A 26,070-nucleotide genomic window follows, 5' to 3' on the forward strand; every position below is an offset into this window, starting at 1 on the left:
GCAGTACATCCGTGAGGTGTTCTTCCTGCCTCTGTTCCTTTCTGTGATTCCCTGTGCTCCTCCCTAGTATCTCATAACACTTAGCTTGTTTCCCAGCTTTCAAAGATTCTCAAAAGTCTGTGACATATATTGAAACTAGTTATCTTCAGGGCTGGGATATACAATATAGATGTATACTTGGCTGACACAGTTATCTCCCAATCAATTATTGGACTGTTGGTAGGCTCCAGACACATACCATCTGCCTTCTCAGGGATTCCACTCATTTGACTCTTTCTGTCCTTAAATACATTAATGTACTCTCTCATGTCTATTTGCACATTTTTAAGAGGGTGGAACAGCTATTTGTTATTTTTATTAAATGGAAGGTAGAGTTACAAGGATGAAAGCTATACTTTGGGGTTTAGATCAAATTCCAGTGGTAATAACAGATATCATACTGAAGGTGTCAGCGACAGAATGGTTAATAGCCCCTTTAAAAAGTTAGCCATTCTCGTGTTGATTTTTGTTGAGAATTTATTGTGTGCTAGGCACAAGGTATGTGTTAGGAATAAATATAATGATAAACAAATCAGGCATAGTCCCCTGATTATAGCCTTGAGCCTGGTTCATTTCTTATGCCCTACATATAAGAAATTATAATATTCAGTTTCAGAATCTAGAGACTTTAAAATTGTGGGTTAAATATGAAAGAGCTTAGATTTATCAAAATCTTCTGACGAGTTTGAAATTTGACCTGTAGTGGTATCCATTGCCAGGAAAACAATTGATATTTCTTTAGTGCAATGGAGTGTTCAAAATTTCTATTTATTTACTTGCTGAATGTTTAATATTCATAGTTTGATATTTTCTCAAATAGATTTTATGAAATGTCATTACTTTTTGTCCTAAAAAACATACAAGTATGGGTTTACGTTAGAAAAGAGAAATTGCTCTAGGAACTGATCTTATTTTAGGCTAAAAGTTTCTTATGATTGTTAATAATACAAAAAATCATCTTAAAGCTAAAAGAATGTTGGGAATAGCGGTAGTTCTATAAATGAAAATCTGTCCAAGACTACCAGCATTAAAAACCCTTAGTTTCTTGTTAGTGTTTTGTTTCTTATGGTCAGTTTTATATTGGACTGGACTGCTAAAGTAATACTTTGAAAATATTTTGTGAGATTTATTTCTTACGATGTTTGCCTCATTTGGAAAGTTTCTGGTAAGTTATAGTAGCCACAGATCATCATGTATTTCAGTAGTAATAGGTAAAACATACACATTTGTTTTGAGAAAATGTCAGGTATCGAATGACCAGTGTTATTAATCTAGTATTATAATTATGCCAGCCAAATATATATAATTTGTACCATAATAACAATTGGTTCATGATAATGTGTATACATTTTACAGACATGTATAGCAAGCAAGTCCTGTTTGTTTTTCATTACTTGGAGCTTTATTTGGCTGAAGTATAAAACACAATATGGTAAGAGTTAATCCATGGCACTGTCTCCGTGGCATCAACTTAATCCTTCCCTTGATTCTTTCTCTACAAAGTAGTTTTAACATTGACTTGCAATTGACAGACATGTTAGGAACGTCCTCCATATTTCAGACCTGCATGACCCCTAAAACTTCTAAGGCTAACATATCCACATACCATTAATCTCTCTGTTAATAGTTTTCTATTAGAGCTTGATAGAGTATAGCCTTCTATTATATGGCCTTCTATCTGTTCTCCCCTCCTCCTCATTTAGAAGTCCCTTTTTGAGTTTGAATAGAAACCCTTACATGTCATAGCATTTATTCTATTATATCAATAATGTTCTTTTGTTTGTCACACCTATTGAATTGTGAGTCCTTCTAGGGCTGTGTCTGGTCTTCTGTATTTTTCATAACATCCAAGGTAGCACTTGACATAGGAGATGCTAAATTAAATAAACAAAAGAATCTTTTCTGGAAAATACTTAGTCTGCATCACCATTTTGAAATGACATTTCTTCCATTCATATGTCACAAATAGTCACTTAAAGCTTATCTTGTCTAAAAGCTTACACCATAGCTTCAAGGCAGCATAAAAATTTTCGTAGTCTTTTAGGAGATTCCTGTCATGGTGTTTACCTTACATTACAGTTTGTGGTAATGAACTTTTATTGAACTATTGCTAATGTGTATTTATAATGGACAAAATTCTGGACATAACACATTAAATTTGATCTTAGGTATTTTGTACCATTTCCTTTGCTTTGTGTTTTTTCTTTGGCTTATAGGACAGTGTTGCACACAGGAAAGAACATAATAGATGCTTTAAAAACAGTCTCTTAGCTTTTAGTAGAACTGTTAGTCTCTTTCTGTATAGCTTTATTGCATGGCTTAGTTGAGTTCTACTTCAGTAAGGAGATTATTATTTGCAGAGATTGTCACTTCTAGAGAGGAAAGAGAAAACTTTCTACCATATAATTAAAACAGGAAAGTGACTTTTTTTAGTGTTGGTTTTGTTTCAGATTGTTGTATTTATTTATTACCTCTAAAATAATGGTTATTGGTGTTAACGATTAATCCAAGTGGATATTTCGAAGTAAAGCTGTTGAGATACTGTTCATGCCTCCCTTCTGTTGATGTTACTATTAATCCAAAGTGGATATGATTTGATTTATATACTAGTTGTGTTTTCCTCATTTTTATCTTGTACGGTTTCCAACCTGCAGAAAGGTTGGAAGAACAATACAATGAGCACCTATATATCCTCCTGCCTCTTGATATATCATCTGCAAGCATTCTGTCACATTTCTTTATCTGTCCCTCAGAGATGCACACTTCTTTTCCTGAACCTTTTGAAAATGAGGTTGCAAACATGACTTTGATTCCTAAATATTTCATAAGGACAAAGACATTGTCCTACTGAATTGCAATACCATTATCTCACCAAGGGAATTTAACATTGATGCGATAATATGTACTATTTAGTTCATATTTAGATTTCCCTGCTTGTATTAAAAATATCCTCAGTAGGGTTTATTTTAATTAATCAAAGATTGCATTAAAGATTATGTACTGCATTTAGTTATCATGGGTTTGGAGTTTTTTGGCGTATTTGTTAGTTTGCTTTGAGACAGGCTCTTACTACGTTCTCTAGGCTGGCCTCAAACTTACTAGGTAGTCCAGGCTAGCCTTGACCTCTCCATCTTCCTGTCTCATCCTCTCAGGTGCTGGGATTACAGGCATGAACCACTATGCTCAACTGTGGTATTCCTTCAATCTAGATTCTACAGTGATCTTTCATCTTTTTTGGCAGTGGTGGTGCTGCTGGGGTTTGAACTTAAGGCCTCTTGAGCCATACCTCCAGCTGTCATTTCTGAAGAGTCTAACCCAATATTTTGTTGTATTTTTTAAAATTTATGATTGAGCCCTTTAAAATACTCAGGAGGGTTTTATTATTATTATCAAAGTACTAAAGAAAACTGAACAAAAATATAACTTCTTTCCTTATATAATTTGTCCCCCATAGTAAGACTACATCTGTTAGTTGTGTCTATTTTAATCTTTTATAGAGTTTTATCAAAGTACTAAAGAAAACTGAACAAAAATATAACTTCTTTCCTTATATAATTTGTCCCCCATAGTAAGACTACATCTGTTAGTTGTGTCTATTTTAATCTTTTATAGAGTTTTAGCATTTTTAGTGCCAGAAGGGTTCTTGACCATATAGGTAAACATTTTCATTTAACAGGTGAAAGTGAGATATGGAGATACCAAGTCTTATATTTGACAATGTCTGGTGATCTCTTGGATTGTCTCAAATAGAGGGGTACTACTGGCACCAAAAATTGCTAAGCATCCTACAATGCACAAGGCAATTCCCTCAACCTGTAGATATCCAGCCTGAAATATAAAGAGAACCAAGATTAAAAACCGTGGTTTAAAACCACATAGCTAATGGTGGGACTTGAACGTGGGTTTAGTATGGTTGGAATTCAGCAAAGAGAGAGAGAAGAGGTCAACTCCTCAACTGTAGTGATAACTTTTGGCAGAATAAGGAAGGCATTGAAGATTTTAATCAGAGAGCTAACATCTAGTAGGAAGGATTAGGAGGTTGTTTTTAGATGTGTTAATTTAAGATGCCTGAGAGATATCCTAGTGGAGTTGTCAAAAAGGGAGATGGCTGTGGGCCTAGAGTCCAGAGGAGAGGTCTATACTAGAGCTAAAATGTGAGTTTGTGGCTTAGAGATAGTATTTAAAATCACTGTGGTATGCATTCTCAGCAGCAATAATGTTACCCCAAAGAAAGCAAAAACTGGTTCTTGAGAAAGGGATAAAAAAAAATCCTAGGAGCTGGTGGAGTGGCTCAAGTAGTAGAGTGCCTGCCTAGTAAGTACAAGGCCATAAATGCAGACACCATTACTGCCAAAAAAACAAAACAAAAAAACCCTTAGATTTTGCAAAGAGTTACTCCAGAGTTCATTCCTACCTAACACAGTTTTATTCCTTAGCATTTGATTTTGTGGAGAACAGGCAATTTAAGAAAAAGTTGTCTGAAGTGCTCTTTGGGAATTGATAATGAAAACTGCATCAGATTGGGCTTAGTACGATGGCAGGCAGTGAGTACAGGTGAAATAGAAGTATGAGGACTGGGCTCAAAGGCATTCAGTGTTTATAGAGACTGGCTGATGAGGAGCCAGGCAAGGGTTTCTGTCCTAGAAACCAAGAGAGAAGGTGGTATCTCAAGGAGGGAGGGAGCAGCCCTGTTCAACGATGCCGATAGGTCAGGTAAGATGAAGACTGAGAATTAACTGTGGATATAATATATAAGTTTGTGCTAAAGAAGTTAGAAGTTATATATGTACTTGAGATTGGGTTTAAATATCATCTCAAATCATAGGCTACCTTGATTATGATTAGGTAAGTCTTTTTTTATTAATTGTGTTAAAGAAACAATAGAATTTACCTTTTTTTTTTTTTTTTTTAGAATTTACCATTTTAATCTAAGTGTACAGTTCAGTAGGGTTAAGTATATTCAAATTGTTGTGAAATAGATCTCTAGCACTTTTTCATCTTGCAAAAATCTGAAACTCTATACCCGTTAAATAATAACTTTCTCCCTGCTACCCCAAAATCCTGGCAACTACCGTTCTACTTTTGTTTCAGTGAGTTTGACTGCTTTAGATACCTCATACAAGTAGACTCATACAATACTAGTTTGTGTTTGTGGGGGGGTGTGGGGGGATGGGGAGTGTAGGGGTGAGAGAGAGAGAGAGAGACAGATAAACACTGGCTTATTTCAATTAGTGTAATGTCTTCAAGGTTTGTTCATATTGTGTTGTCTGATAGGATTTCTTTTGTTTTTAAAGCTGAATGGATCCCCTCATGTTTTTTCATAGCACTCTTAGAGGAATATGTTCCTTACAAAAAATTGTAATTTTTTATTTGTTTGCCTCCGTGATAGGTTATCTCTAAGCTTTAGTGGCAGAATGTGGAATATACTGAATGAGCATTCTATGTCTAGAAAACAAGAGCACCATACTTCGAGGGCATTTAGGAAGAGGAAACAGCATACAGCTCTGCAAGGTTTCATGACAGGATCTTGTGTATCCCAAGATGTTCAAGGTGGCTAGAGCTGAAGGGGTCTGGAGAGTGGCAAATGTGGGTCTGTGTGGAGGTGTGGGGTGGGGAAGAGCCCTGCATGCCAGGGCATGAAGAAGCTTACTTTTGTTCTCTTGTTACCTATAGGCAGCTGGGAGCTAATGGAGGTTTCTGCAGAAGTGAGTGAATGGGCTCAGGTTCTGTGTGTGAGTTTTCATTTGCTTGCTTTTAAGAAAGACTAGTAGCATTTGCAGTGGCTGGTGGGGATGGGAGTGTACAGGTAGTAGGGACGGCAGTCATAAAAATGTTGCAGCAATCTAAGTAACACATGTCCAGGACCTCAGCTAACACAGTGTTTAGCCTGGAGACGACTCATTCAGGAGGAAATTCTGAGATAGAATCATTGTGGTGTGACTACCTGGTTGGGTAGATGTCACAAAGTTTCAGGGATTAGTAATATTAGACAGGAAATAAATTTGAGGCAGAACTCTGAGTTCTTTGTGGATGTGAGGAATTTGAAGCACCAAGGTTAGGCTGAGGTAGAAGCACTTACTGGCAGCTTAAAGACAGGACTAGGCTGAGGTGTGTTATGCTTATATTTGCTGTCCTGGGATTCTCTTTTCATCTGTGCATTAATTCTGCAAGTCAGCCACTTTTCTTTGTTTTCCTCGAGGTAAACTTAAAGACACACAGAGAGGTTCAGAAGCTTATTTAAGCTTCTTATAGCTAGCAAGTAGTAATAACGAAATCCATGTCTAGATGTTGTGTAAGTATACATAGTAAAAGAAATGACACCAAAATTAAGAATGAACACTAATTTCCTATGCTAGATAACCCTTTATCCAGAATGTTATATTAAGTTTCAATAGATTAAAAAATATTTGTGCTTTGTAAGAAAAATTTTACTTGGTAACCCTCTGTGTCCCAAATCTTGATGTGGGTTCATTGTACAAATTCTATTTTGTTTTGTTTCGTTGTTTTTACCATACTAAGGTTTGAACTCAGGGCTCGACACTTGTTAGGCAAGTGCTCTACAGTTTGAGCCAAGTCTCTAGTTTTTTGTAAAAACATTTTTGCCTCCATTCTGGCTTTTTGAGGCCAGACCATTTTACATATTAGTACTTCTAATGTACATCCTCAGATTTGAGGAAACCTTAAATTTTATTCCACTCTGACTGTTACTATTGGGTAAGGAGCTATAAGAAATGGGACTTTGGGTGAATTACTTATCTTATTTAAGCCTTAGAGGAGGGGGATTCTTACCTTAGAGGTTTGAGGAAGAATTAAGTTATACATATATAATATTATGTATATAATTATATATATTATATATATATTTTATAGTTATATATTATAATATATATCATTTATATATATACTTTCCATAGGGACTGGCCCAATGCCTGGAATACAGTAGTGAGGTACTCTGTAGATCTGTTAGTTTTCATTTGCCACCCATTCAGTTTACTCTCATCTTAACTGACCTAACTCTCCATTACCATCTTTCTTCCTCCCTGCCATCTTTTAAAACTGACCAACATACCACTAATCAGTCACTAGAGATGCCCTAAGAAAATTGCACATACAGTTATCTACTTTTTCTTCCTGAGATCAATAATCTGTAAGTCCCAAACCTTAACCCCAAATGAAAGGATAAATTCTGTATATAAGATACTGCCTGTGAATTTTAAGATACACTCTTCTCATGAAGACTTTGTTTCTGATATTCTCCATGTATGAATAACCAGCAAGGGCTGGGGAAGGGGAGCACAAGAAATGTCAGCTTTTGTAGAATAGTTAGGAAACTTAGTTTATAACATGAAATGAAAAGGCATTTCAGGAAAACAGTTTGCAAACAAACGAGACACAGTGTGTTAGTAGCTCAGGGACGTATTTCCTACACTTAGTTGTCTATCAGTTTTCCTTTTTCCAGGAAGCAATATTCTAGGAATTACTTTCTCTAGTTTAAAAAAAGAGAAGGGATATCAGACCTGCAAGTTACTGCCTCTGAATTAAAGTTGTTATAAATTAGTGACCTAGAATCAAATGTTCATATGGTCATGTTTTTCCTTAAGCACTTAACATGATAGAACTTAAAAAAAAATGCAAATCTGTTTAAAATCGTGGAGAAATCAGTTTGCCATTTTCATTTTTTCCGTATGTTCATTAGACGTTTAGAAATTCTTTTGAGTACATTTTTGGGCTAATAGAATTAGTAATTATATTTAATATTAAAATAAACAGCAAAATTGTCAGTCTCTTAACCATAAGTTGAAATTTTTTCTTTATCTGTGTGATTGAGTCAGTGGGCAGACAGGAGCTTGTCTCTTCAGTGGCAGGTATGGGTATCTTCAAGTAGGTTTTGTTTCTTTCAACAGAGAGGTCTTTGATTTTAATGATGCAAGTTCAAGAGCAATCAATTATCTTTTTAAAAAATTCATGAATATAGTTTTCTGAAGATAAATATTAAAGTCATTATTAACTTAAAAGTTTACTTGATGATTTAAAGCTTATATATGTCAAGTAAATATTTTTTGTACTTAGCCTCCAGTTAAGATACTGCCTGTATTAAAGTTAGTTCATTTGCATTTTTCAAATGGGCAAGTTTCTGGATAATGCATAGTAACACATGTATGACCAATTCTAATTATGGTTTACATACAGAAAAATGTTTTGTCAAAATAATCTACATGTTAAAATAAACATCTTTACTAAACTGTGGGGGGTGGTCACTATACAGTGACAGCATTTATTAATTCCATGTAAAGCTTTAAGTGTTTCATTGCCCCTATAGTATGCCTTAGTCTGCATAGTGTACAAACAGGTGAAATTATAATCACAACTGTTTGGATTTCTTGCATGTTTATGGCACTATCAGGTACTATGGGAGTTGGAACTTATTTATATTTTCATTTGTATTTATCATCATAAAAGCATTACATATTCAGCAAATAGCCTAGAGTATTTAAGATATATGAATATATATCCACCAATGTTAATTGTTTTATTTCAGTCCTAAATTGGCCAATTTAGAAATCATAATTTAACATATTAGCTCATCTTAGATAACTAAATCCACAAGATTTAGTGTTACTGAAAATTTTTCTAGTTAGAAAGGATATTCAGGAATTATTGGCAAGTTCATTTCTCTCTTGCCTTAATGTCAGAATTGTACATTTCTAACAAATCCTGTGTAAAATTATTTTTAAAAAGTGTTTTGCAATTTCTAATGAAATTGATGGACTATCCTAATAAGAAATAGTAAAGACATTGCTTTAAGTCATCATAAAATGACTAAAAACATTGAGATTTTATTACTTAATAGTCTTAAAAATTAAAGTAGTACTGGTTTTGAAATATGATCTTTACCTTTTGCTTCAAGTACCGTTTACCTTAACTGTGTCAGCCATACTTGTTCTCACTACACATGCAGGACACCCACAGACTGGCTTGCCCGCTCCTCTTTGTCCCATTTCTCTACTTTCATGTCATCTTTATCTCTGTCCCCAGCACTATACACCTTGTCCACAATATAGCAAGCTTTTGATAAATGTATTTCTAATCAATTTAGAATCCATGATCATTAACGGTTACTTGCGTATTAATTTAGATTTGATGTGTAATAAGAAAATACTATTACATCAGAGTTTTTGTTAAAAGTGCAATACATTCTGTCTGTTGGGAGCTATTTTGCAATAGGACAATCCTAAACTGTTTGTGCTTGTTCTCTTGCTCAATATGTAATTTTTGCCAAGAACAGGCTCTACTCAAAATGATGACTCAGAATATTAAACCAACCTAAATATGGGTTCATGTCACTTAACTCCTCCCCCACCTCAGTAATTTCCTATCTCTTTGTGTCTGCAGCAGCCTCCTCAAAGTGTAATGCTGCTCTGTATCATTTGTTACCTCTTGTGTATTACATGTCTGTTCCTTTTTTTGTCTTAATGGCCATAGGTATTATATTTTGTTGTAGATCATTAAGTCCAACTCTTTTAAAATTCTTTTATAGATATATATGTATATGCTTAAATGTTTATTGGCTGTAATCCTTGAACTCATGTGGAGGGGCTAGTTGTTTGTTTTGGGACAGTGATTGGCTGTGTAGCTCAGGCTGGTCTTGAACTGGAGATCCTCCTTGCTTGGCTTCCTGAGTGCTGAGATTACAGATGTGTACTACCATACCCAGCCAAAACTTGAAACTTTGTGTATGGGGGGAGGGATCATGGGGATTGAGCCCAAGATCTCATACATGGTAGGCAAGTATTCCACCACTGAGCTACATTTCAGCCTAAACTCATTTTTGATAATCAAATCTTTTTAATAGCAACTTTATTGAGATGTAATTCACATACTTTAAAGTTCACCCTTTAAAAATGTTCATTCACAGTATGCAACCATCACAACCATTTAATTTTTAAAGTGTTTTAATCAAAAGTTCAAAGAATATTGGGGCCGTGGCTCACACCTGCTTACCAAGTGTGTCTTTGAGTTCAAATCCCAGTACCCAAAGAATATTAAAGGCCTCATATTCATCATACCCATTAGCAGTTGCTCTGTTCTCCCTCCCCCATTCTCTAGCAACCACTAAGTAGCAATCCACGTTCTGTGTCTATGGATTGCCTCTCTTGAACGTCCTATATAAACAGAAACATAGGTTATCTGGCTTTGATTTAGCATGTTTTTGAAGATCATATTGTTGAATGTATCAGTATTTTGTTCATTTTTAAAGCTAAAAAGTGTTCCATTGTATGGATATAACACATTTTGTTTATCTAGTCATCAGGTTTGAAGCACACATGGGATATTTCCACCTTTCTGCTATTATCCGTGCTGCTATGAACACTTGTGTACAAGTTTTTGTGTGAACATGTGTTTTCATTTCCTTTAGGTATATAGGAGGGGCTTGAACTCAGGGCCTTCACCTTGAGCCAGTCTGCCAGCCCTTTTTCTGATGGGTATTTTCGAGATAGGGTCCCGTGAACTATTTGCCCAGGCTGGTTCGAACCTCGATCCTCCTGATCTCTGCCTCCTGAGTGGCTAGGCATGAGCCACCAAAACCCAGCTTTTTTCCACTTTCTTAATGATGTCCTTTGACATGGAAAAGTTTTTTTTTTTTTTTTTTATGAAGTTCAACTTACTTATTTCTTTGTTATTTGTGCTTTTCTAAGAAATAATCCAGTCATGAAGCTTTTACTCTTATATGACATTTTAGAGTGAATTTTCTTATAATGTTGGGTAGGAGTTCAATTTCATTTTTTGTGTGTATTTCAGTTGTCTCAGAACCATTTGTTGAATATATGCTGCTTTGAATGTCTTTGTGCTTTTGTCAGAGCTTTTCTAATTGTCTTATTACCCTTGTCTCGCAATCTGTTGGTCATAAAAATACAGTTTTATGTGTGGAATCAATACTCTAGTCCACTGATCTATACACTTATCCTGATTCCAGTATGACAGTACAGTACCAGATTGTCTTCATTATTATAGCTTAGCAGCAAGTTTTAAAAATGAGAAATGTGAATCCTTGCACTTTGCTTTACTTTTTCAATATTGTTTTGGCTATTAAATGTTCCTTGCATTTCTGTGTGAGTTTTAGGGTTAGATTGTCAGTTTTGCAAAGAAGTCATTTGGAATTTTGACATTGATTGCTTTTGTATGTTAGGTCAAATTAGAGAGTATTGAGCATCTTAGCAATATTAAGGTTGATTCCCAGGGAATGGGAGGAGAAGGAGTCATGTTACAAAGTAGAAGATTTACACATTAAAAATTATGTCATTAGGGTTGTTTTCTGATGAGGATTCTCTTTCTGACTTGCAGGCAGTTGCCTTTTCATGTGTCTTCTCTGGCCTTTCCTCTGTGCACTTAAAGAACTCTCTGGTCTCTCTTCCTCTTAGGACATCAGTGCTATCAGATTAGGCCACCCTGTCTTAATTGTCTCCTTCAAGGCTCCATCTCAAATACAGTGAGCTCTTCAAAATTGTGGGTTTTGTACACATGGAACCAACTAATTGCATATTGAAACTATTTGAAAAAAATTGTAGTCTAAAGATTATTTAAAGTATATGGGAGGATGTGTGTAGTTTGCATGCAAATAATGCACCATTTTATATAAAGGACTTGAGCATCCTTGGGGGGGACAGTCTTGCAACTAAAGACAACTGGCTGGTCATGTTGGGAGTAACATGTGAATTTGTGTTTTTACAAGTTCTGATTCTTCTTTGGTTGTAATTAATAAAGCATTTAATAAGTATGCAATTTAAAAAACTATCCCTAATTTTTTACTCTTTGGATCCCCTCAGGTTCCTTTAAGTAAAATTGGTTATTTACAGTACTTACAAATTAAATGTATTTCTGAAGTGTTACACTTTAAGAGCACATTTCCCCATACTAATGATTCTAAATCCGCTTACTTCACTACTCTCACCCTTCACTCCCCAATTTACATTTTCTTCTATACATAATTGAGTTCCTGGTTTTTTTTTTTTGAAATCTTACTATCGTCTCAGTTTAACTATAAAGCTGAAAATAGAACAATGTGTTAAATGTCTTTAGATATCATTAATATGGACTTGAAATTAGTGTTCTATGTGCTTTTATCATTTCTGCTTTAGATTTGTGGGGTTGTTTCCTTCATTGAGGTTAAAGTTTGTTTTTTTTTAATGGGACTTTTATTTTGTAATAATTGAATTATATATGACACAGGGAGCATTGTGCCTGTCAAGGAACTAATTCCAGAGAAACTGGATTGCAGAATCTAGAGAGAAAGGTAGGAAGGAGATGGACCATTCAAGGCCTTGTAGAACATTATAAAAATGATTTTGGAGCTGGGTGCTGGTGGCTCATGCATATAATCCTAGCTACTCGGGAAGCTGAGATTAGGAGGATCAAGGTTCAAGGCCAGCCCCAGCTAATAGTTGGTGGGACTCCAACTCCAAAATAACCAGAGCAAAATGGACTGGAGGTGTGGTTCAAGTGATAGAGCGCCTGCTTTGCAAGTTCAAACCCTAAGCCCACCCCAAAAAAACAAAAAAAGATTTTGGGTTATTTTAGAGCAAAGGGAAGCCATTAAGGTGTTTTAGAGTTAACATCAGATTTGTGCTTTATAATATGGGGGGAGGGAGATTGATGAAGAGTAGTTAGAAAGCTGCTGAAATAATCTGGTGGTAGGGCTAGGAGATAGCCTTGGAGAAGGACGGAAACAGATTTGAGAGAAATTCAAGAGGTCTAATCACTGGGTCTTGGGGATGGGGATGAAAGAGCAGTGTTTAGTCTGATTCCCTGGTTACTGGTGCTAGATGAATGTGTTACCATTTGCCAAGATGGAAAACAGGAGAAGTAGACTAGCATTGAGGAGAAACAAATGAATTTGGTTTGGAATGCGCATTGAATCATAGAAGATGTCAAATGGGCACTCGCATTTGTCCTTGTGAAGGTCAGAAGAGCATTCTCAGCTGGAGACAGAAATTTATGAGTCATATTCTGATAGGAGGTAATTGAAGTTTAGAGAATAGAGGAGGTGGCCTTAGTGCTGAGGTTTGAAACTCAGGTATTTGATGGCTAAGAATGGGAGAATGTATCAGAAGAGGAGGCTGACTAGGAACAACCAGACCCATGGGTGGGCAGAAGAAAAAAGGAGGTCAGGGAAGTGAACGTAGCCTTTCAGGAGGAGGGTTAAGCAGAAGGCCAAATACTCCTGAGAAGTATTTGGAAAGGACTGAAACATGACTGTTGGATTTAATGATATAAAAGTGGTGAACGTAACAGAAGCTGTTTTAGGGAAGTAGGGACTCTTGATTCCAGATTGGGATATTGTCAGAAGTGAGTCAGTGGTGAGAAGATGGAAATGGTAAATTAGAAACCTCTTTGAAGAACTTTATCCCCTCAGTGGAAAAAAAAAAAAAGGTGAGAACAGGATAGCTGGAGACAAAGGTAGGTTTGGTATTTTATAATGAGAAATTGAAAGTTCATTTTTGAAAAGATATCACCTTATAAAGGCTTGGGATATCAGAATGATAAAGTCAAGAATACTTGAGATATTCTAGTTGAAAGATGCAATTTTAAAGAAGAAAGATGTAATTTACACTATTGGTATTAATAGCTACCATTGATTAAGTATCTGCTTTGTGTTAACTTTTAAATTTTTAGAGTAGTCATTAATTGTTGTGTTTGCTTGCTATCCCAATCCCTTTTTGTCAGAAGAATGATGAAAATGGAAACTGCTCAGGGGAAGGAATTGAATTCCCTACAACAAATTTATATGAACTGGAAAGCCGTGTTTTGACTGACCATTGGTCCATCCCTTACAAACGAGAGGAATCACTAGGCAAATGCCTGCTGGCTTCTACCTACCTAGCAAGACTTGGTAAGCATTCATACCTCACAAGACACAAGGAAATTTTTGTTATAGGAGCCTAAATGTCATCTTAGTTCTTGTCATTGCCTGTCTGTGCAGTCTTGGTAGATCATTTATTCTCTTAGTCTTTGTTTATCCCCTATGGAATAAAAGCTTTGAACTAAATCAGTCCTTTTCCTCTAAAGCGCCAGTAGTAGGGAGGGAAGGAAGGAGGGATAGAGGGAAAGAGAAGGAGGGAGGGAGGAGCCATTATTGTATGACTTTACAGTGGATTCATTCATTTACTTGGTTTTTGTCACTTACTATATGAGTTGTGCCAGACACAGTCTATGTTTTATTTTGTAGAGTTCATAGATTTGTTTTACAAAAGAATGTTATTTGTTAAAAATATTTGTATTTTTATAGAGCTGTTTAGGAAGACAGTTATAGCTAGTAAGTAGCTGCTGCCGTTTTATCTAGTTAGATCATGTATGTTTTCCTGTCCAGGACTCAAGTTCAGACATTTCAGTTCTGATTAGCGTTTATTTAGTCTAATGCTGTGATTATTTCCTAGTCATTACTTTAGAAGAATGTCTGTATTCTACTTTTGGTTACCTCTTAAGAGTCAAGATTTCTATGATAAATATTTCCATTTGTATGAATTTTAAATGATAAAATTTCTACAAAATCTATCTGAAATCTAAATAAGGTATATACTTTCATTTATTTTACCAAGGTCTTTCTGATTCTGATGAGAATTGTAAAAGATTTATGGATAGATGTATGCCTGAAGCATTTAAAAAGGTAAGAAAAGTATGCTAATTTGATTTTTTTGATGGAGATGAGGGTAGACAGCTTTTTGTTTTAATTTGTTATTTATGACCAGTTGTCTAATATGAAAAAAAATAGCTTTGAATTTGGAGCTTATTACTGATTTGCTTATTTTATGTTGTTGAACTTGCAAACAATTGGTTGAATATAACTTTCCCTTGCCACTATTTAATTGCTAAAGAAAAAAATCAAGAATTATACTATTACTGTATTCTTAGTAGGCTAAGGATTATGGCACTTAGATCATACTTACCAAAATATGGGATACTTTAGGCTAATTTTACCAAGACAGAAACAGATATTTTAAATTACAGAAGCAGATACTCTTCTTTCTGGCAAAATGGTGTTCATATGGCAGCATGACTGTCAGAGCCAGAGTGATGGATAGCCTTGCTCTAATTTTGGCCACATCTTGTAAAGAACAGTTTCTTTTAACAATGAGAATAGAAGATGACAGGAATCCTGTTTCTAAAAGCAACCTAACTCATGACTCCCCTTTCAGGATGTGAATCTTGAATTCTCAATCCTCACAGGAGGAGGGACTATGCATGTAATAGACGCTGTTTTTCTCAGCAGGTAACCAAACCAAGTGCCTGGCTCATAGAAAGAGCTCAGTAATCTTGGTTGAATGAATAAATCTCCTGCTGTTTGATACTATGGTATTTTGATATCCTTTTTGTCCCATATGGAAGTAAATCACTAGAACTACAGATAAGTAAAGTTTTGTATTTATTTTAAAACTTAGTAAAACAAACTGTCCATTTGCAAACAATTATTCCCATCTACATTTTGGTAGACAGACTCCCCTTGATTCAAGACTTTAAAAATAGCAAAATTAATTTCAGAAACAAAAGTAGCATAATCTTTGAGGTTAAAAAAAATGGGTGAAATCCTTTAAATTGTCATTTGGGCAGAGAGTCTGTGGAATTATGATATTTTAGATAAATTTACCAATTTATACTTTAAATTTTTTTAAGAATTATTTTAAGAATATTTGTAGCTTTAAAAAAACAACAGACTTTAATACAATATACTGTGACAGATATCATAGTATGAGCATAAATTTATGGAGAAGGAAAATATAAGCTTATTCAGAATCATGAAAAAGGACTAAATAGTCTAAGAAAGAGACTTTTAGGTTGAGAGACTACAGATCCAGAAAGGCCTGCATTAAGTCAGTTCACCAGCAAGTTGCATGTTTGGAGTATAGTACACTGATTGAATAGAGATGTTTCAGATAACTATTATAATTATGTCCTCAGCTGATTTTATGTATAATTAATTAATGGTCAAATGGCTGCTTGGTTGTTTTTCTCTGAAAATATGAGCACAAGGTACCCTGAATTATGTGATTCAGTTTTGTTAATGTAAAAATGTTACATCCTCCCCCAGTTTAGAGTTATTAAGAATGTTCTTTTCCCTATCAATTAGGCATGCTTTCTTTTATTAAACCAAAAGAGCTGCAGAGTTGTGTGTGCGTTTGAGGCTTGGCCTCCAGAAAACTCAGTAGGATTTAATGTTTTTGGAACTTTCCTTGGCTGTACTTCCTGGTATGATGACCATTTTTTCCTCCCATCTTCCTCAGTCTTTTCTTACAAACTGCCTCAAATGTTTTAGACACAAGGGCATGAAAAATAACTGCTGTGTGAATAAGGTGCACAGAAGTAGCTTTGTTGCATTTCTTTCGTCTTCTGGCCAGCCTGGATTCTTTACTAGTATATTCAAGCAGAGAAAATAATCTTGATTTGGCCACAGTAAATAGGTTTAAATCTATATATACCTTCCCCACAGGCTGCTGCCCATGTCTTCTAGGAAGTTGTCGAACTGCATTTTCAAAGTGAAAGATGAACAAATGAGATGACACCAGAGTAGTGGCTAATGCATACATGTTTCTATTTTGGACTCATATGAAGCTTGTTAATCTACTTCTGTTTGTGTTTTAATTTTTAAGTGTAAGAGGAGTATGTTGTCAAACAAAATTCTTGCAAAAAATAGTAACTCAACTGCTTTATGTAAAATCAGTCTTAGGATTTTTGCGTATTTGAGCAAGTAACTGTAGCTAATTGGTATTTAGAGAATCTGGAACTGAGACTCTGCAACTACTCTCTCAGGCTGCTCTTTTTAAGGCGTTCTCAATATGGCCAAGATGAGGTTTTTTATTATATAGTATTTCCCTCTGGGTTAGACATTTTACAAAAACATGAAGCCAGATCAGCTGTGGTGATGCATGCCTGTAATCCCAAGGAAATTAAAATTCAAAAACAAAACAACAAAACTTTGTGTTAACTTTGAAGTAAATGATGAAGTAAATGAAAAGCTGCAGCTATGGGTTTTTTAAGTCATTTTCATGAAAAAAGCATTTTGGTCACACTCTTGATGATTTGAGTTTGACCTGATACACTGTAGATTTCTTTTCTTTTTTCAACTTAGTCTCTAGATTTCCCCTTCATGTTTTTGTAGCTCCTGACATCAAGTGCTGTTCACAAGTGGGGTACTGAAATTCATGAGGGAATCTACAACATGTTGATGCTATTAATAGAACTGGTTGCAGAGAGAATAAAACAAGATCCAATTCCCATTGGTCTCCTGGGTGTGCTTACAATGGTATAGTATCTGTAAAATAAAGTACTTTCTTTTTGTTTTGATTTTGTTTAAAACACTTGCTATTATTTGACTTGTAATTAATTAATAATGGGTGATAATGATTTTATTACTAAAGATACTTAGTAGTTGGGATTCCTTGCTTTTATTTTATTTTAACAGCACAATAGCCACCATGTATTTTGTGTTTGAAATACTTTTCTAACTTTAATGGACTTTTCAGGTCATAAAATGATGACTTATCTTTACTGTGCCTCTCCCTGATTATTCACATCTTAAATATTTTCATAAAATGTTCATGTTGATTGGCTTTTGCCTTTTCCCCATTCATGCCTTTCTCTCCTAACCTCTGTCGTCACTGCCTCTGCTGCCCAGCTCTACCTGTGTCAGCCCTTGTGCCTCTGGGGCAGTGGTATCACCTTGCCTGGAGTCAGATTTCCCATCCCATTAGCTCCTCCTCTCCCCCAGGGTGAACATCAGCAGGCCAGGGGAGCACATAGCAGTCCTTTGCACCTCTGCTAGCCAGATCATGCTTTACTTGGTAGCAGCTTATTAGTGAAGAAGTCCAAGGCTGTATTTTATCTTCCTTCCTAGTGGTAGTGTGTTGCTATAGAAACAGATAGTAACGTTTCTCTGTTCTCTTTCATTCTAGGCTTTCAATCCTGATAATGAATACCATTTTAAAAACAGAATGAAAGTGTCTCAGAGGAATTGGGCAGAAGTGTTTGGAGAAGGAAATATGTTTGCAATTTCTCCTGTATCTACTTTCCAAAAGGTAAACATAGTTTTATCTTTTTATAAAGAAATATTTTAAAAAAGATTTCAGTGCTATAAAAATGACAAGTATTCCATGTGATTCATAGAATTGTTTAAAATGTGTGCAGATAGTACAAGTCATATCATGAAGAATTTTATAGATTTGAAATTATATTCAGTGAAATAAGAAACAACTTTAGTGCTCTACAAATTGGATTATCAGAAACTCAGTTTAATTAGTGTCCTAATTTCTAAGAGATATTTGAGAGGCTAGAGCATTTGAAATAACTATTCGTACCTAACAAAAGCAGCTAGTTGTCTCTCATAATTTTCTTTAAAACTCCATGAGCATTGAAACTTTTTCCTTTTCAGGCCCAGAACTAGTATTTTTTTAATGATTATTATTATTTATTTATTTATTGTTGGTGAGGTATTCAGGTTTGAACTCAGGGCTTTGCACTTGGTTTTCAGACACTACTGCTTGACCCATACCTCTGGCAATATGGAAGGTAACTTTATGCCACAAGTAGTGCATAATCTAAACAATCCCGTAGTTAAAACACTGTGTTTTGAAAAACAGCTGAAAGAAGTCAAATTTAGTCAATAGTAAACTTGTCCATTGTCTTAGCAGAGGTTTGGTTTAACAGCCATTTATTGAACATTTACTGTGTGTGTGGCATTTTTCTAAGTTTTAGAGATATAAACCAATAGTCCTCATCTTTAATACAAGAAGTTATACAGTAGGGTTCCTAGCTTAGAGTGCAGTAGAGGAAATATGAAAGCAATATTACAGTATAATAAACAATAGGTGCAATCATAATATACTGTGTATAGAATACAGAGGAGGGAGTGGTGACCTTGGGGGGGTGGTCAAGCAGTACTCCAAAGAGGAGATAAGAGCTGAGTGACAAGGGTAGTGAATATGTACTTTGGAATTTAATCCCACAGTAACTCTGAGGTCAGTACTATTTTTACCCCTCTTTCATACATGAGAAACTGAGACAGGTTACATACTTGCCCAAGCCCAAATACCTGGGTAGAAGAACTCAAAAATCAAGCTCCAGAGTCTGCTTTTTTAAGCCACATAGAGAACTATCTCCCAAAAATGTAAACTCTTCTCTTCAGAATGTATTAAATGGCATGAAGGCACTGAATGTTGTGCTTCACTATAGTATGTGCTCAGCAGACATTCAGTTTCTACTGCTGAGACCACAAATGATCAGTCTTTGTTGTATTTCCTCTTCTTATCAAATGGGAGAATTCTCTCCCCCACTGAGATCCCTCTTCTCTTGCCTTATCAAGCATTTTGCTCCATAGGTTTTCTATTCCTTCTTTGGGGTCCTCAATCTGTTCCTCACTGTTGAATCATTCCCATTATGTTCAGCATGCTTTAGTATTTTCCATCTCTGAATAGTCTGCCTTTAATATGACTTCTCTGTAGCTTCAGCATGGTTACCCTTTACATCCATGCCTCAAGAAGGATTCCAGGTCCTCTCCTCCAATTCTTTCAGTGACTACCCTAAATTTTTAACTTAGTAACTAAACGAAACCTGAATTTCAGTATCTTTAGTAAGTATCCGCTAGTGTCATCTTTGTTTTTAGTGACCTAAACTCAACTTTATTTCCCATTTCTTTTGTTTGTTTGTTTCTTTTTTTTTTTTTTTTTTGATGGTACTGGGGTTTGAACTCAGGGACTCAATGCTTTTTAGGCAGGCACTCTACCACTTAAGCTACTCTGCCAACCCTGTTTCCCATTGCTTAAAAGAATTTTTCAGTGGGTTTTCAGTTCTGGATTGATAGGTACTTTCTGTGAGAATATTAAAAATACCATTTCACTATCTTGGTCTTGATTATTGCTGTTGAAAAGTTGGCTTTTTTCCCTTGGTGTGTGTTGAGATCTCTTCTTCCTCTTTAATGCCTGTCAGTTTGATTCTCATGTCTTCTTTTAGAACTCTAATTATATATGTTGGACTTTCTCATTCAGTCCTCCATGTCCCTTAACCACTCTCATATTTTCCATCTTTTTGTCTCCTTATGCTGCATTAGTGGTAATATTTTTCCAGATCTCTTGTCCACTTTACTTTTTTTTTCCTATTTGTATGATTTTGCTATTAATCTGTTCATTTAAGTCTTTGACTTCAGTTTTGGTATTTTTTTAAATGTGGTACTGGCCTTGTGCTTGTTAGGCAAGTGCTTTACTACTTGAACCATGCCCCCAGCCCTTTTTGCTTTAGTTTGTTTTTGATAGGGTGTTGAGCTTTTGCCCAGGCCAGCCTAGGACTGATCCTCCACCTCCCAAGTTGCTGGGATTACAGGTATGCCCCAACATGCCAAGCCCAGTTACTATATTTTTTATTTTTTATAAATTGCTGTTTTGTTTTTTCATTTTGTTTGTTTTTTGAGACAGGATCTTGCTGTGTAGCCCAGACTAGCCTGGAACTCATGATCATCTGGAACTCGTGATCCTCCTGCCTCAACCTCCCAAGGGCTGGGATTACAGGGGTGAACCACCACAGCTGGCTCTATTTAGTCATTTTTTTATTATCTCCTATTCTTGACTCATAGTTTTAATCCTGTTTGTTTAATGCTTAATTTGTATTCTGTGTCTTATATCTATAGGTTTGATTCTGCTTATTTTGTGTGTGTGTATTATAGAAATGCATTTATACTTAATTATTTGTTTTTCTGTGAACTCATGTGTCTTAGAATTTAATGTAGTGTGGTTGTTTTGAGGCATAAGTTGAAAGTTCTTTTCCTCCAAAAAGAATTTACTTTTACTATTTCCAGGCACCTGGAAGCACTATAGTCTAGAACTTTTAGATTAAATCTTGGTTTCCGTCAAAACATAGACTTGCTCCCAAAATTGTGTACAGTAAGCTTTTCCAGACCATAAAGTTAGTGTGAATTTGAGCAGCAATGCCATACAAGGGTAATTCTGTGGTTACACATTCTTAGAGAATTTTGTTCTCCCCTCTATCCAGTACCAATGTCAAAGTAGGCAGGTTTCCTGGTTTTTCCTTCTGCATGTAAATTTTTCGGTTCACCTTATACTATGGGTGTAGTTCTTTAGGTTCCAGCTTTGTGTGACAGTCTCTTCTGCATCTCCCTGCCTTGACTCTGTCCCTTTTTTTCACAAAGATGGAAACTGAGGTCATCACGGTTCTATAGGTACCTGTGCAGTGACAGCAGGCTCCAGAGTTGTCTTACCACCAGTAGTCCTTCTTTGTCCTTGCTTTTTATTGCCAATCATGCTGTATATGTATGTTTTTAAACATTATTTCTTTAATGTTTTTATCTAGCAGTATCATTCTCTGTTGGAGAGCTGTGTAGGGTAACCAGAATAAAGTCCCCTTTCTCTCTTCAGGGCATTCTATCCTGCCTCCTTTTCCTACTATCCACTGAACTCATTCTCCTTAAGGTACCACAGCCTCCATGTTTCAATGGGAAGTCAAACTCCACCTATACCATTAGTCATAGTTGCTACCTCCTTGAGTCTGTGTCTTCCTTGACTTTCAGAACATTCTAGTCTCTTACTTTTCTATTTACCCCCTAAGCCACGTTTCCTTTGTTGGTTCCTTCCCCACTATAAAGCTTTTATTCAGGCCTTTATACTTTCTCTAAGAAGTATCTTCCATTATCATGGTCTTAAATGTTATATTGTGCTGGGCATGGTGATACACATCCATAATCCCAGCTACTCAAGAATTGGAGATGAGGAGGATCATGGTGCAAGACTAGCTCAGGCAAAATGTTAGTGAGACCCCATTTCAACAAACAACCCCACTGTGGTGGTCCATGCAGGAGGCATAAATAGGAGGATCACAGTCTAAGACTTGCCCAAGCAAAAAGCATGAGGCACTGTCTGAAAAATAACTGAAGCAAAAAGGCTGGGAGCATGGCTTAAGTAGTAGAGCACTTACCTAGTGAGCATAAAATCACTGAGTTTAAATCCCCAGAACGACCAATCAATCGATGAATAAATGAAGTCATTTTATGCTGATAACTTTCCAATTTATCTATAGCCCAAACCACTTCTGTAAACACAGCAAACTTGAAGTCATCTCCTTTGGTTGCCACAGAGTTCTCAAACTTCATGTACCTACAGTGGAACTTGGTATGCCTTTCAACCTTCATTCTTCTCCTCTCCCTGAATAACATCACCATCTACCTAGGAATCTATGCCCAAAACTACAGGCATCAGTCACAATTCATCCGTTTTTCTTATTCCTCATATCCAGACCATAAATAGTTTCTTTGATTTAATTGTAAATATATCCCTAGTGTCCTGCTACCATCCTGCCCCACATAGCACCTGTCCAGCACCAGTTACTGCAGCAGTCTTCTAACTGGTCGTACATGACTGCTTCCCATTCTCCCATTCTTTCATTCCATTTTTAGCAGAACTGCAGGAGTGATCTTGAGCAGCCCTCTCTTGTCAAAACATTTGTGTTGCTCTCCTTCTAGTCCCAGCCAGTTTCTTCATGATCTGATTGCAGTGTCATCTGTGCCTCTCTTCTCTGGCTTACCATGTCCCATAGCTGGGAGAGTTTTCTTTTAGTTTTTCAGGCAGTGTACTCTTTTCTGTCTTCTTCAAACAACCTTTGCCATTGCAGCCTCTCTGTGTACATTGTTCTTTGAATGGTTAAATCTGTGTTATCCTTTAACTTTTACCTTAGAGACTGTCCCTTAGAGATCTTTTGTGACCACAGATCGCCCTAATTAGAGAAGGTGCCTTCAGTATTTCTTTTGAGGACCTTGTGTTTTTTCTTTTATGGGACTCAGTATAACCTGCACTACTTATGTCTGTAGTGATTTTCTTAGTTTTGTTAATTCTGCTGGAATATGAACGCTATAAAAGCAGGTATCACATCTCTTCTAATCCAGCTCCTAGAACTGTGAGAGTTGAGAAAGGAAAGAGGAAGATGAGGAGAAAAGAAAGAGTTTGCTTAAGGGAACTAATGATACAGCTGAGACTAAAACTTTAGTTACTACTCTTTGGGTAAATAATTCTTATTTTCTAAAATATAACTTTCTTAGAGAATTCAACTCAAGGCATCCTGCTCCTTGGAGAGCTTAAACAACAGCTCTCAGCTGCCCCAGAATGCATATAAATGTTCCACATTGTGACAGTTCCACCAGAATTCAGACTTTGGTGACTTCAAAAATTTGTGTACAGTAATATCAAAGTCTTACATTAATAAATATTTGCAAAATCTTTCAAAGTAATTTTCAAATTTTAGGTTTTTTTTCCTCTGACTTCTCATTTAAGATACAAGAAATGCCAGAGTCAGTGGGAAGTTTTTATATTGCCATCTCAATTTTGATTTTTTTTTTTTCCTCCTCACAGGAGCCTCATGGATGGGTTGTGGACTTGGTAAATAAGGTATATACTTTTACTAATATGGTCTTATAGTATCTTTTCCATTTTCTAATGACATTTTCCAGAGTTGGGTATTTTAAACAAATGACAGCTACAGGGAATAATCAGAATATTTTCCTAGGGAGATGCAGTTTATAGTTTCCTTCTTCGTGTATATGTGGTATATATAGATGACCCTCAACAGCTTTTGCACTTGGCACATCTGCAGTATACCACAGGAATATTAGAATTACCTTCCTGGTGATTTTCTCAAGACCACTATTATAAAGCACAGTGATAATATGTAGCCTTAGTTCCTTGCTAAAGTCATTAATGTATAGCTTTTCAAAATTAATTTGTGCCTGTTTTCCTTTTAGTTTGGAGAATTAGGTGGATTTGCAGCAATTCAAACCAAACTGCATTCAGAAGATATAGAACTTGGGGTGAGTTCAGTCACTCACTGTTTGTACTTATTGTGTAGTTTTTTTGTCTTGTTTTTTGTTGTTGTTGTGAGGAAGGACAGTTCTTATTATTTTCATGTATAGTGAACCTAATATTCCACTTTTTTTGGTGGTACTAGGGGGTTGAATTCAGGTGCTCGTGTGTACTAGCCAGGCGCTTTACCATTTGAGCCACTCCTCCAGCCAGCTTCTAACCTTCTGCATTTAACCCAGTTGAGTGGCAAGCTCTTTAGCCTTTGCCTTTTCCAGCTTGATAACGCAAGCCACAGATTTTGGACCCAGGATGTTGCCACACAGTGACAGTGGATTCATCCTGTCGTTGTAATTGGTCCTGATAGCTTCCACAAGCTTAGCTAGAGTTCCTTTTTCTTCCGACTCAACCTATGTGAAGGCAACTGTGGTGCATGTCTTCCCGTGGCTGGGACTGACTAGTCTTTCCCTTGATACGTAGTAGGGTCAGGCAGGAATATAATCAACTGGAAGAAAGCATCAGCTGGAGAGCATGTTTTAACCCAAAAGCATTAAGTGCTAACTTGATGGCAGTTGCTCAGAGTTTAAAAGCTCACACACATTTGCTCTTCAGGATAATACCATATGATTGCAGTAAAGTTAGTCTTTAGAGGAATAGATTTGATGGTTGTGATAACTCTTAGTCAAAACCAAATTTCCATGTAGGGTGTTTGTGATTTTTAACCTTACATTTTCCTTTTGCCTATCATATTTTTAGTCTTAATTTGTGATGGAAATGGATACATGAAATTATCTTACTACTTATAGATAGTTGCTATATGTGGCAGGCATATGTGTGCATGCCAATTTTGCGACTCAATTAAATGACTAAGTCAGAATTTATTGCATAGGATTAAACACAAATAAAAATATTTTTAACAAGTTTGTTCAGTAAGCTTTTTGGTATTATAGAACTTACAGATAGCAAAGGGTCATCCATAAATGCAAGTTTAGCATCATTCCTCATGTATACTACCATTATCTTTTCTTCTCAACTTCATTTTCTTAAAGAATTTAACCTTGTGGTCAGGCAAATAACTTTATCTTTAATTTTTTACAGACTGCTGATCTGTTCGTATCTAAGAGAACTTTATTCTGTTAATCTAGTTAATTGTACTGTTTAAAACTATTTATTATGTACTTGGCATGTGTAAAACACTGCTACCTGCTATAATTTGATCAATGCAGAAAATGATGTGGTAAAATAATATACCTATTTGTTGCAAATTATGCCCAGAGGAGCAAAAGTTGTTTCTGTGGGACCATGACTAATTGTGTCCCCTAGTTCCTCTTAATTTTCTTTTTTTTTTTTTTTTTTTCTTTTTTGGTAGAACTGGGGTTTGAACTTCATACTTGCAAAGCAGGCACTCTACCACTTGAGCCATCTCTCCAGCCCAAAAGGTTATTTTAGGGTTAAACAGGGCAAGAATTATCCATCTGGTTTTGTCCAGCTTGCTTTGTTTCGTTGTGTGTTGTGTGTGTGGGCCGGGGGGGGGGTGGAGAGGACTAGTGGTGTTGGAGTTTGAACTCAGGGCCTCAGACTTGCCAGGCAGGCACTCCACCACTTGAGTCACTCCATCAGCCCTCCCAGTTCCACTTTGGATGAGGGCAGAGCATTGGTCAGGGAGAGAGACTGTTGGTGTGATATGGGTTTATCTTAAAAGACCAGATGTCAGCAAGGTCATTGACACTGGCTGGGGAGCCTCTTCCTTCTCTGGCAGTTACTTAGGCTGTTGGACTATCATTTTGACCCAACTGATTATTGTCTATGTTGAAAATGACTTTATTCACTTAGAAGATAATAGGTAGTGTTTCTTCAGAAACAGGGTTTTATACAGCTTACTTGTTTCTCAAGAACTGATTATTTAGATCATTGGGCAATATCAGAAATTAACTTTATTTCTCAAAAGTATTAAAACACTTAGTCAGGCAAGGTGGCTCGTACCTGTAATCCCAGCACTCAGGAGGCAGAAGCAGGAGGATTTCAAGCTGAAGGCAGTCTAGGCTACATAGCTAGCCCCCATGTCAAAAAAAATCAAAAAGGGAGTGGGGCAGTCAGTCTAGAAAGTGATTTATTTTAAAACAAACAACTAGAGCATCCCCAGATTTCTAGCCTGCTGGAATGAAAATCGGCTAAGGATGTGCACAGAGGACCC

The 26,070-nt window shown here is 36.2% G+C and overlaps 1 protein-coding gene across 3 annotated transcripts in view; it reads left to right on the forward strand.

Moving 5' to 3' along the window:
- Window positions 1–26,070, forward strand: part of Usp24 (ubiquitin specific peptidase 24) — a 119,650-nt gene that overhangs the window by 8,615 nt on the left and 84,965 nt on the right. For 2 of the 3 annotated variants that reach the window (XM_074080013.1, XM_074080015.1), the window contains exons 2-7: window positions 13,762–13,927; window positions 14,634–14,701; window positions 17,189–17,332; window positions 17,982–18,104; window positions 23,433–23,468; window positions 23,822–23,887. In XM_074080013.1, the coding sequence (XP_073936114.1) occupies window positions 13,762–13,927; window positions 14,634–14,701; window positions 17,189–17,332; window positions 17,982–18,104; window positions 23,433–23,468; window positions 23,822–23,887 (603 nt within the window). The remainder of the gene's footprint in view (window positions 1–13,761; window positions 13,928–14,633; window positions 14,702–17,188; window positions 17,333–17,981; window positions 18,105–23,432; window positions 23,469–23,821; window positions 23,888–26,070) is intronic. The other variant, XM_074080014.1, reaches the window with a different exon arrangement.

Source organism: Castor canadensis, chromosome 7 (genome assembly GCF_047511655.1).
Source record: "Castor canadensis chromosome 7, mCasCan1.hap1v2, whole genome shotgun sequence".
NCBI classification, from domain to species: Eukaryota; Metazoa; Chordata; class Mammalia; order Rodentia; family Castoridae; genus Castor; species Castor canadensis.